This window comes from Cydia amplana, chromosome 22, assembly GCF_948474715.1.
Source record: "Cydia amplana chromosome 22, ilCydAmpl1.1, whole genome shotgun sequence".
NCBI lineage: Eukaryota > Metazoa > Arthropoda > Insecta > Lepidoptera > Tortricidae > Cydia > Cydia amplana.
In genome coordinates this window covers 3,991,225-4,004,056 of record NC_086090.1, presented here as the reverse complement: position 1 = coordinate 4,004,056, position 12,832 = coordinate 3,991,225, and the positions used below count along the sequence as shown (strand labels likewise).

The 12,832-nt window shown below is 43.9% G+C and overlaps 1 protein-coding gene across 1 annotated transcript in view; it reads left to right on the top strand.

Annotated features, from left to right (window-relative positions):
* The window catches only part of LOC134658501 (uncharacterized), a 54,103-nt gene that overhangs the window by 11,074 nt on the left and 30,197 nt on the right, over nt 1-12,832 (top strand). The window contains exons 2-8 of the mRNA XM_063514186.1: nt 155-319; nt 1,672-1,897; nt 4,470-4,637; nt 6,087-6,226; nt 7,288-7,413; nt 9,993-10,181; nt 11,333-11,446. Coding sequence (XP_063370256.1) covers nt 155-319; nt 1,672-1,897; nt 4,470-4,637; nt 6,087-6,226; nt 7,288-7,413; nt 9,993-10,181; nt 11,333-11,446 — 1,128 coding nt within the window. The remainder of the gene's footprint in view (nt 1-154; nt 320-1,671; nt 1,898-4,469; nt 4,638-6,086; nt 6,227-7,287; nt 7,414-9,992; nt 10,182-11,332; nt 11,447-12,832) is intronic.

Genomic DNA, 12,832 nt, shown 5'->3' with positions numbered 1-12,832 from the left:
TATAGGCTACAAAAAATGATTTAAAAATCGATACTTTTTCTAAGTTAACAATATTGGAGAAAAATTAAAACCTTCGAGTTGTGATTTAAAAAAAGACAATATGTATTTTAACTCAGTTGCTGTAACGGACCTGTAACAATTTTTTTTTTCGCAGTCGCTGGAGAAGGCGCTAAACAGCGACCACTCGCTCGAGGAGCGCACAAGGCACGTGTGCGAGGCGTGGCGTCGCGTCTACTGCCTCTACCAGCACTCGGCGACCTCCACACACCCTCACCTGCTCAGCTGGCTGCAGCGACACACCGCCAACACTATTCTACAGGTGAGAGACTAGGCGGCGACACTCGACGCACAAGGCACGTGTGCGAGGCGTGGCGTCGCGTCTACTGCCTCTACCAGCACTCGGCGACCTCCACACACCCTCACCTGCTCAGCTGGCTGCAGCGAGACACCGCCAACACTATTCTTCAGGTGAGAGACTAGGCGGCGACACTCGACGCACAAGGCACGTGTGCGAGGCGTGGCGTCGCGTCTACTGCTCTACCAGCACTCGGCGACCTCCACACACCCTCACCTGCTCAGCTGGCTGCAGCGACACATCGCCAACACTATTCTACAGGTGAGAGACGAGGCGGCGACACTCGACGCACACAAGGCACGTGTGCGAGGCGTGGCGTCGCGTCTACTGCCTCTACCAGCACTCGGCTACCTCCACACACCCTCACCTGCTCAGCTGGCTGCAGCGAGACACCGCCAACACTATTCTACAGGTGAGAGACTAGGCGGCGACACTCGACGCACAAGGCACGTGTGCGAGGCGTGGCGTCGCGTCTACTGCCTCTACCAGCACTCGGCTACCTCCACACACCCTCACCTGCTCAGCTGGCTGCAGCGAGACACCGCCAACACTATTCTACAGGTGAGAGACTAGGCGGCGACACTCGACGCACAAGGCACGTGTGCGAGGCGTGGCGTCGCGTCTACTGCCTCTACCAGCACTCGGCTACCTCCACACACCCTCACCTGCTCAGCTGGCTGCAGCGAGACACCGCCAACACTATTCTACAGGTGAGAGACTAGGCGGCGACACTCGACGCACAAGGCACGTGTGCGAGGCGTGGCGTCGCGTCTACTGCCTCTACCAGCACTCGGCTACCTCCACACACCCTCACCTGCTCAGCTGGCTGCAGCGACACACCGCCAATACTATTCTACAGGTGAGAGACTAAGGCGAGGAACATACGGAGCGGTGAGGTGCCGCTTGCGGACCGTTCGACAGCGCCGGAGCGCTCCGCTTTACACAGAGAACCATATATCTATAACGAAGGCACAAGATAATAAGTTCCTATTACATACGCGTTCCGCTCACGAGTGGAGAGAGTACAGAGTGGCAATGTCACATGCGTCTCGGCTCCACGCTAAAGAACGGTGTCGTATGTCCACTCTAGACGGATTCCCGTCACCGCAATACAAAATTTCAATCCGAAGAAGCTTACTCCTTAATTGAGGAGTGTCTTTTCAAAAGGGTTTATTTTTTCTGGGAATCTATTTCTAAATTGGACCTTAAGTTTTCTTGAGCAAGGTTCTCTCTAGAAGTACCGCTAAGAAAAAAATAAACCCTTTTGAAAAGACACTCCTCAATTACGGATATCCAAACTATTATTTTTGTTTCAGTCAAAATGGGCTAAGAGCAAGAATGAGCACACACGACTCACAGAGGCGATCGACGCACTGGTCGCCGAGGCGACAGCTGCGTCCGCGGGACGACCACAACACCCATGGGAACTGGTCTTACTCCAACGGGCCGCCTGGTTCAAGAAGGCCTTGGAGAACCCTTGGGACAACCCTGTGCTAAAGAGCCTGATCAACCCTGATAGCGAGCCGGTCACAGATCAACAGGGTAAGTTTCAACTGGGGCCCGTTTCTCAAAGCTTGTAACTTGTAATACAAGCGGATGTCACCTTTTGACAGCTCTTGTCAGAAAGGGACTTCCACTTGTATTACAAGTTACAAGCTTATGAGAAACTGCCCCTGGTTGTATTAGACTAGACCACACCAAGGAGCAAGAATGAGCTAGCACGGGAGGAGCTAGCGTGTTTTTCGCACACACATATTTGTATTTATAGTGCGTCAAGCAAATCTTGTCAGTAGCAATGTACTGCAAATTAAAGTAGGGTAACACCATGTAACACTCAAAGAGCAGAATTGCGCTAAGAAAAGCAGCAGTGTACATCGAACCAAAACGTGTTTATTTTCCGCCCTTCATACGTCAGTTCGAGTGAATTATCATAACCTCAAATTTTAGTAATGTTTACCGTCAAAGAGCATGATTGTACATTGTAGGCTTAGCTTTGCTTGAGGTCATGCATAATCTTAGTATTTAATGGTGACAGCAGAAATTTCTCTTGAAATAGAAACGATTCAGAATGTAAACAATAAGATGATGGCTGTCATTCACGATCTACATTCCACAGATATAACACAGATGACACGCGATTTTGGAATTATTCGAACACAGTGTTGCTAACCCGCGATTTTTCAAATTTGCCGCCGTTTACTACTGACAAGATTTGGTTGATCCAGTATATGCACGTCAAATACTCATCATTGGCCTTAGCGTCTATTGCAGACGATTTATGGTGTAAGACATTATACCGCCTGGGACGGAATTAAGGAAACGCAGGGATGCCCAGCACCTGCATTACCCTCTCGGCTTCACTGTCTTATCTCACAGGAAAGGCGAGCCAATACGTGTGGAGACAGGTCGGCTGCAGGAATCTGCCGCTTATTTCAGGTTGGACCCTACTCGCGCCTTACGGAAACTCCATTCCGGGTTTTATTTTGGAGTATCCTTCTAGACGGATTACAAACCAATGTTAAGAGGACCATCTCCCCTGTGACGAAATAGCTTCCTGCTTCGTTTGTGAACATAGTCGCCTCGTACGACACCCTTAGGGCTCATTTAGACGGCGCGCGAATTCGCATGCGATTTTAGTTACATTGCGGACCATTGAGGTTACAACAATTCAGCCGACTGATCAAATAACGCAATGTAATGAAACTCGCATGCGAGTTCTCACATCGTCTAAATGAGCCCTTATCCTATGTGAGGGTTGGCGCTATCCTAAGGGCCCATTTAGACGATGCGAGAACTCGCATGCGAGTTTCATTACATTGCGGGTTTTGATCGGTCGGTTGAATTGGGCGTAACCAACAGTCCGCAGTGTAACTGAAATCGCATGCGAGTTCGCGCGCCGTCTAAGGCTTAGCACGCACTGCGGTTTTTAAAAAGCGGTTCCGCTACCGCAAAAAATGTAACGTACGGCATTCTTTATATGCGCACGCACTTGCGATTTAAGAATGCCGTACGTTACATTTTTTGCGGTAGCGGAACCGCTTTTTAAAAACCGCAGTGCGTGCTAAGCCTTAATCAGCCCTAAAGCCGGTCATCTCACGGCAAATCAAACACTAAAGTATAGTTTGTAGCTTTCTAGTAGAGCCCGAAGGCTTATCCTATTGTCTATTGTTCAGTAAAACCGCACGTGCTACTGACCTGCAAAAAAGGGTCCTAATTATTCTATTTGGCACCTGAGCGCGGGCTAGTCCAACGCTCAAAAAACCAGTGTAGGTGCGCTCTCCGATAACGCGCCTTTGTTACGCATCTCGATGACACATTTTAGACTGGTTCTGTAGCGTCCGACTCGCCGGCACTCAGTAACCGAAGTACCGATTTTTTATGCAGGTGGTTGTGGCACGTGGCACGAGCGGTTTTTCTTAACAATAGACAATAGGATTAGCCTTCGGGGTCTATTAGAAAGCTACAAACTATACCACATTCCAAATGACCTCTGTTTAAGCCCTCACAAACTCGCGATGTAAAAAAAAATGCCCGGAGTTATTGGTCGGAAACTATATAATAAATTACCTGAACATCTCAAAAAGGAATCAAGATTGACAGTGTTTCGTGCTCAAGTGAAAGACCTATTATTAACAAAGACTTTGTATACCATAAAAGAATTTAATGAACTGTAAATGTTACAAATTATGACATGAATGCACCTTAGTTTAATACATAATTAATTTTTTGACTAGTCGCACTTTGTTGGTCTAGCTACTGGAGAGAAATAAGTGGACTGTAAAACTTATGCAAAAATATATTAAAACTACCAATTGACCGTTACAATAAATCAGAGCGCGGCGCGTACAGTCTATCGCGAGCGGGACGGGCGCGAGCCGTCGTGTTTCGTGTGTCGCGGTTGGTGAGATAATGGCGTACGCGGTGCGCGGGGCGCGGTGCGCGGGCGCGGATGGACGACCGGTTCTGCTCCGAGCGTCCAGGACTCATGAAGATGCGCTGGTGCTATCAGCACCACACTTGTTAGTAGTATAGATATTGTGTACATTCTGTATATTTTAAATGTACCTATTACCATGTGTGATGAATAAACTATTATCTATCTATAATTCTCCAGTGCTAGAATGGCTGATATCCGAGCACGGCATCGTGCTAGTGACGCGGCTGCAGCGCATGGTGGGCGCGGGCAACTGCGACGATCTAGCGCTGCTGCTCGCCTCCGCGGTCATGGACCGCGCGCGCGCCGCGTGCAAGCGTGTGCCCGACGATTGCCCCGAGCAGAAAGGTGGGGAAACATACTGGCTCGAAATAATCTACTAAACTGTCATTCAATAGGACTTGCTAACTATGTAAACAAACCGCCATACTAAAATTGACACCGAATGTCAATTTACTAGTAACTTTTGTTTACATAGTTAGCAAGTTCTATTGAATGACAGTTTACTTTTTAGGGTTCCATACCCAAAGGGTAAAAACGGGACCCTATTACTAAGACTCCGCTGTCCGTCCGTCCGTCCGTCCGTCCGTCCGTCCGTCCGTCCATCCGTCCGTCCGTCCGTCTGTCACCAGGCTGTATCTCACGAACCGTCATAGCTAGACAGTTGAAATTTTCACAGATGATGTATTTCTGTTGCCGCTATAACAACAAATACTAAAAACAGAATAAAATAAAGATTTAAGTGGGGCTCCCATACAACAAACGTGATTTTTGACCGAAGTTAAGCAACGTCGGGCGGGGTCAGTACTTGGATGGGTGACCGTTTTTTTGCTTGTTTTGCTCTATTTTTTGTTGATGGTGCGGAACCCTCCGTGCGCGAGTCCGACTCGCACTTGGCCGGTTTTTTTTCCTAATTAGTCACCTACCACTACCACCACCACCTATACGGTAGTACTATTACCAATTCTGTGCCTATACTATAATACTACTAGTTACCACTTATTTATGTACCTGTGATGAATGAATCATCATCTTCCTCGCGTTTGTCCCGGCATTTTTTTGCCACGGCTCATGAGAGCCTGGGGTCCGCTTGGCAACTAATCTCAGGAATTGGCGTAGGCACTAGTTCTTACGAAAGCGACTGCCATCTGACCTTCCAACCTAGAGGGTAAACTAGGCCTTATTTGGGATTAGTCCGGTTTCCTCACGATGTTTTCCTTCACCAAAAAGCGACTGGTAAATATCAAAATGATATGTCGTAAATAAGTTCCGAAAAACTCATTGGTACGAGCGGGGGGTTGAACCCGCGACCTCCGGATTGCAAGTCGCACGCTCTTACCGCTAGGCCACCAGCGCTTGTTCCTGTGATGAATGAATATAGAATTTAATTGAATCAGAACACGATACCGAACCCTTAAACGGACTTCCACTATTTTACAAACTTTTTTGTTACTTAGCTCAATAGATTCTGCTTAGCCTGAGAGCAATGTGATAATGCACTCTGTTGGGAGGCTAAATGTTGGTATTAAGGGGCCCCCTGATTAACAGTCCGCCGGACGATATCGGCCTGTCAGTTAGATCAAAAAGTTGACAGTTTCGAACAACTGACAGGCCGATATCGTCCGGCGGACTGGTAATCAGTGGGTCCCTTTACTCGGCAGATCCTCATTACTAGTGCCTGTTGAGTCTCCCGGGTGTTTTAATTTTCGCATATTGTATGAAATCGCGTGTCCAACGCGACTCTAGAAGACAGGTACTTTTGAGAGGAAGTTAGGTAATAATTCTATTTGTTTACAGTCGAGGAAGAAGACAGCTCGTCGTTCGTCGCGGTGTTAGAGAGAGAGGCAAGCTTCACGTCAGAAGAGTGGGACATGCTGACGGACATCGAGCTTGTTCTACTGCTGAAGACCGACAAGCGACCGCGCTGCCTCGAGCTGGTAGGACTTATTATATTTATACAGAGGGAGACAACACGTGTTAGAGGGAGAAGCAAGTCGAGCTGGTAGGTCTTTAAAAGCATTTAGAAGTTTCATTCTATTACATACTTCAAAGGATGCTATTGTAGGGAATTTAATGAAGAATATATTGTTCGGCGGCGAAAAATCCACCCTTTCACTTATATTTTTTTCTTACCTAAAAATTATAAGCATGTATGCCAAATTGCATGCTTTCATCCGGTTGGGACTGCACTTTGAGCTTACGAGTATAGGGTGCGTGCGTAAACTTCAGAAGGCTCCACAAAAGCCCCATGTTTATTGGGGTAATCCTAAATGTCAAGTTTAAGTTTTCGATATAAGTATTATAAGTAGGTTACTACACAAATTGGCAGATTTTTAAACTCGCACGATCCCTATTAAGTCAGTAAATGATATACATCAGTAAAGTTTTTAAACATACGGCATTTAACACGTTCACTGCGGGACCGGGTCGAAAGACCCTAAGCAAAGTATGGTTTATTACAATTTCACTAATTTCCGCAGCGAAGGAAGTGAGAGGGTGGATTTTTCAGATCCTAAAGACGCAATTATTATGGTGATGATCGTGAGATTTTCATCTTATAAGATTATGTTTAAGGCCCAACGAAAAATTGAGTATGTAGTCAGTACGGCCCGTCGTCCTACCAGTAGTACTATTGTTTTATACTCATTCAGACCCAAGTACTTAAAAGACTTTTTTTAATGTTATTGTACTTATACAGCACCTTGTACAGCACTTTGTTTTTTTTACGAACTTGTTAAAGGGCTCACTGACAAAACAAAACAGTACTTTAGAAGTTCGTACACGCCAATTTCGATAAGCGCAAAATTTGAAATTTGAAACTATTAAGTCCTACTGGTAGGACCGTGGTACGCTATGACTACACAATTGTTGTAGGAGCTGGGTCTGAATAAGAAAGTTAATAAGTACTATGGGTAGGACCTTGGGCCTTAGGAGGATAGTATGTAGCATTAATTAATAGGGTTGAACTGTTTGGTTATTGATTATAATATATTTTTAGGCGAAGCTCACCCCTCTGAGGCATGGCTACAAGATGGTGGAGCGTCTTCGCAAGCGGCTCGAGAATTCGCCTCGGGACAAAAAGCTGTGGAAACACGCGAAAGAGGTCGCCACCATTGTCACTCAGGTATGAGAGTTGTGCACAGAACATATTAAAGAGGTTAGAACGGCTATCGCGCGCAGTTAGTATCGGAACCGGTGTCGCCGCTCGTTCCTCTCCACATTTCCACATTTCTCGCGCAACGGTAGTAAAGACTGCCTGGTGAATGGATACGCCTCCTTTAGACAGATTTGATGTCTGGCTTCTTAATTTGAACGTTATTGTGGCGCAAAAGGCAAGTTTACGTTTTTCGGTCAGCGCGGGCGAGTACTAGCATGCTAGCGTTTGCTCATAACCGGCGGCGACACGTACCCTGCTCGCATCGCCATTCTACTTGTTCTGTGGAGTTGTGTGTTTACAAGCATATTTAAAAAGCAAAGAGGACTGATCAGGGTTTGAAAGGATAATTTTCGTGATTTTTATGCCTGATAGTTATCTTACATTACAGTTTTTGTAACGTTATGAGTTTAAATTTGGAACAGCGGTCAAAACTCAAGTGGGACTCTATTCTAGTATCCATACATATTAAAACAGTTATCGATACGAAACGTCAATTTAGTACGTTTTTTTTTTAAATATAAACCGCACGATATTTTATCTCGAGCGACATGAGAATAGGGTCTTCATTCGTTTGTCTAGGAATTAAAAAAACTACGGATGCGTGACATGCGTGAAAAAAGGTTTCATTCACCGCCTTATGACGTACAGTTTATCTTTTAAATAGTTTTATGTATGTGTTTAGATAAAGTAGTGTATGTATTAAAACACTCGTGTGATCCTATTAAGAAACTCACTAACGTTCGTTTCTTAAACCCACACTCGTATTTTAATGCCTCTCATTATGTAGCAGTCACATAAACTACCATTATACCATGCATGAAATAAAGCACCTGATAATTATTAGAAAAACACAGATACGAGTTATTTATAAACACAAGTTCTATTTAATAAATCGAATAGAAATATAAAAAGTAGGTGAGTTGACCGTGACGTCACGATGTAATGTTTCATATAAATTCCATAATAGCGAATCGTTTTGACAGTTCTAAAAAAGTAACTGATTTGACTAGTAGGAAAATACCCTATTGTAAAATCCTTGAAAAGGGGAATTTGATAGTTTAAAAATCTTCGAATCGACATTTTGAAATAATATTTTATGTAACCGTTGTATAAGAAGGGTCAAAAAAGGCGAATGGCGTGGGTGTCGGGCATTGTAAAGGAATACGCCACGAGCATTTTTTGACCTATACAGGGTGGATTTTCTTTTTGGGTCAGTGAGGGCAGCTACCAAATCCCGTGCTGCTACGAGAAAACGGTCTTAGAAGACCTTCCCTTAATTTGTGGCTTTTTAGTACATTACCGTAAGTTGACCCCTAGGAAACTATTGATACTGGATAGGAATGGAATCGATTGGCAAACAAAACTAGCATGTGAAAAAAAAGTTTTCATTTTCATACAAATTGTATGGGAAAAGTTTTCCTCGATTTGTGGCTTTTCTAGCCGGAAATTTTTTTTTGCTTCCATACAAGCTTTTGATCCTTAATAGGAATGGGATCGATTGGCATAAAAAAAAAAGTTTGTCAAAAATTACCTTTTTCTCGCACCCTGTATGTTTTTTCCAAAATCTGTAAAAGCCAATCTTCATTAATTTGAAATCGAAGGAAGGTCTTCTAAGACCATTTTCTCGTAGCAGCACGGGATCTGGTAGCTGCCCTCACTGACCCAAAAAGAAAATCCACCCTGTATACAACGACGAGTTAGCAAAAATAATACTTTAAACTAGTGGAATCATATAGGTAAACAAACCAAGTATACAGCTAAGATACGCGAGCATACCTGCTTAAGCGCCTGGCCCGCCCCGGCGGCCCGGCTCGTCAGCGACACCTCGTATCTCATGAGGCCCTGGTACTTGCTCTTTGTTAAATTACATTTTTGGACAGTTTTTTCTTGATTTTGGATACAGGAGCCTATGGAGACTGACAAGTAACGCTAAGAGGTGTTCGTAGTCTATGGATTTTTGCTATATTACGGGTGTCACATGAGCGTTTCTGACTTACGAAGCAATTTTATTGTTTCTACTATAGAAACTAATGAATAATTTGTAAGTTGGCAGCAATACACTTAGTTTGAAACTGCATTCATTTTGATTTTGTTAGGTTGGGAGCCCTCAGTCGCAGGATCGTTTTAGCGATTTTAAAGCACAAGTGTCGTTACGAGGAATAGACAAGATAGACTTTTCCTCAAACCTATTATGTATACTTGGCCAAGCAATTCTTGTCAGTAAAAAAAGGCGCGAAATTCAAATTTTCTATGGGACGATATCCCTTCGCGCCTACATTTTTCAAATTTGCCGCCTTTTTCTACTGACAAGATCTGCTTGACCAAGTATATGTCCTCATATTGGTGTTTCTGAATGTATAAACGACTGATAATAGGAGAGGAGGAGGAAAAGTTGGTAGTATATATATGACACCGTAAGATTGTGAACCCGTTAGTTTATAATCTAACGTAGGTTAGTAGTAGTAGTTTATAATGTAACTAGCGAGATTATAATATGACGAGTGTTTACAATTTTACGGTGACATATATACTGTAACGTACCGCAGGTGATAATCGCGCGCTGCATGGTGCTGAGCACCTGCCTGGGCCCGGGCCGCGACGCGCTGTACTGGTGCGCGCGCTCGCTGGCGCGCCAGCTGGCGCCCGCGCGCCTGCGCGCCGCCAGCGCCGAGCTGGCGCGCCCCGCAGCCACCGCCCGCCATCTGCACACCTTCTGCGCCGCACTGTCCGCCGAGGTAATTCATAATTCATAATTTATTGCATAATAATCATGTGGTACGAGTACAGGACAGATATTACATCAGGGTAAGTTCACACATGAACCCTGTTAGGGCACAGCAAATGTTTCTTAAAACTAAACTATAACTAGGAGGTGCCCGACCCACACTACTGTACAATATCTGGGTGACCGAGCTTCGCTCGGAAAACATATAATAACTCGGAAATGCGCGTTTTCCCATAGATAAGACCTAGCTAGATCGATTTTTCGCCCCCGAAAACCCCTATATACCAAATTTCATCGAAATCGTTAGAGCCGTTTCCGAGATCCCCGAAATATATATATATACATATAAATAAATAAATAAACAAGAATTGCTCATTTAAAGGTATTAGATATTCGCCTGATACAACGCGTGTTATCTTATTATGAAACTCGCTTTGCTCATTTCATAATCACACACTCGTATCTTAAGGCCTAATTAACAATGAAAGGAGCTTTTACGATAAATGTAACAATAAAGATGCCTTAACGATGTAAAGTTAGCTTAGATAATATGTACTTTTTCCATGAAAATTGTAATAATAGTTATATAAATAGTGGTAATAATAATTGTTAGAGCTGACAAGAGTGCAGGTGTCAAAACATTGTCAATTTTAGGATATAAAGGCAACCGTGCGCTAGTCGTCCCGTCAGTCGATTTCAAGGTTTTCAGCCGAGCAAGCACATGACTGGCTCGACAGTATGTCGCCGCGAGATGGACTACCCGTCCCTCTTTAATTAATACAGATAGAAAAAGACGGATAGTCTTATCTCGAGGCGAGATACTGTCGCGCCAATCATGTGCTAGGCCTAGGCCTACAGGGGTTCGACGTTATAACTATGTACTTCGACGACTGCTCTGGCCTAGTGGGTAGTGATCCTGCCTGTTAAGCCGCGGTCCTGGGTTTGAATCTTAGTAAGGGCATTTATTTGTGTGATTAACACAGATATTTGTTCCTGAGTCTTGGGTGTTTTCTATGTATTTATGTATTTGTATATTATATATGTCGTTGTCTTGAGCACCCACAACACAAGCCTTCTTGAGCTTACTGTGGGACTTAGTCAATCTGTGTAAGATCCTATAATATTTATTTAATATAATATTTATTTATTGTATTGTTTCAGTGTAAGGAGCTAACCACGGACGTGATGATGAAGCCGTTCATATGCGAGTTATACGTACGCTCCATCACCGCCGGCATGAACGAACTGGAGCAGCTCAAACTTAAACCTGAAAAGGTAATTTTATTATTATTATTATTCCTTTATTCATTTAATTTCTTAGATTAGGTTATTTATAATATGGATATAAAAATAAAATACAAAAACACTTACAAAAACAATACAAAATACTTATAAACATATTATAAAAAACCTAACCTAGGGTGCCGCCAGCAGCGGGGCAAGGCCCAAGCTGCCGGTGGTCAGGCCCGCAGAGAGAGGAACCGGCGGACTATCCGCGCCGTGTCCAAGATCACCGCCTTCTGCATCTGACCCTTGATCCAACCACCTAGCGAGAGTCTCTCAAGATGTTGGTCGAGACTCTTCGCTATTAGACCGTTCGCCGATACAACTATCGGGACAATGATCGTCGAATCAACATCCCACATGGCGGTTATCTCGTGAGCCAAGTCTAGGTACTTACTGGACTTGTCCTTCTCGGCTTTCACGAGATTCTCATCATGGGGGATGGTGATGTCAACGAGCACGGCCCGGCGTTGCGCTCGATCTATTATCACAATGTCAGGCTTATTGGCTACAATAGTCCTGTCAGTGATGATAGATCGATCCCAATAGAGCGTGGCACGACCATTCTCGAGAACTGGCGCAGGTGAATACTTGTAGTACGGTACTTCCATGTTATTATTATTATTTATAAAGCAGGCAGGCAGTTGAAATAACTGATAATGCCTGTATCCAGAGTCATCAACAGAGTTTTCCGTGCTGAGTAGAATTTGCGTTGTGCTTATCTAATTTGTTCCTGAACTCATTGACACTTTGGGCCGATACTACGTCTTCTGGGAGTTTGTTCCAAGCTTTGACCACTCTGTTGCTAAAGAAGTGTCTATGAGGATTATTGTAGGACCTGCGAGACACCAGCTTATACTGATGACCTCTCAGACGGTTGTTATTATTGCGTTCTAGCATCTTATGGAAGTCTTTGAGATCATAGTGTTGGGTTAGTATTTTATATGTCTCGATCAGATCTCCACGCTCTCTACGCTCCTTCAAGGTTGTGAGCTTTAGGAAGTGTAGTCTTTCTTCATAGGACATGTTTTTAATTTTAAAGTTATAACTTCCTATAATTTTAAAAGTAAGCCCGATAGAGACAAATGACGCACTTATTGTAATATGACCATCTTTGTACCTACCATATTCTAAGAAATTCATTCGTTCATTTGTATTTGTATAATTTTAAAAGTAAGTGCAGTGCTAAGATCCGAGGAAGACGTGTGAAGTTTGTCTATGGAATTAAAGCTAAGTTATCAAATGTTATCATGCCAAATATCGGCTTTTATATCTACAAGTTTAAACATCGGTATGTGACTGTTTGTTTCCTAAATAAATAAAATATGGGTCAAGGGGACCCATATGGTGGAAAAATTAGTCTTGGGTGAGACTTGA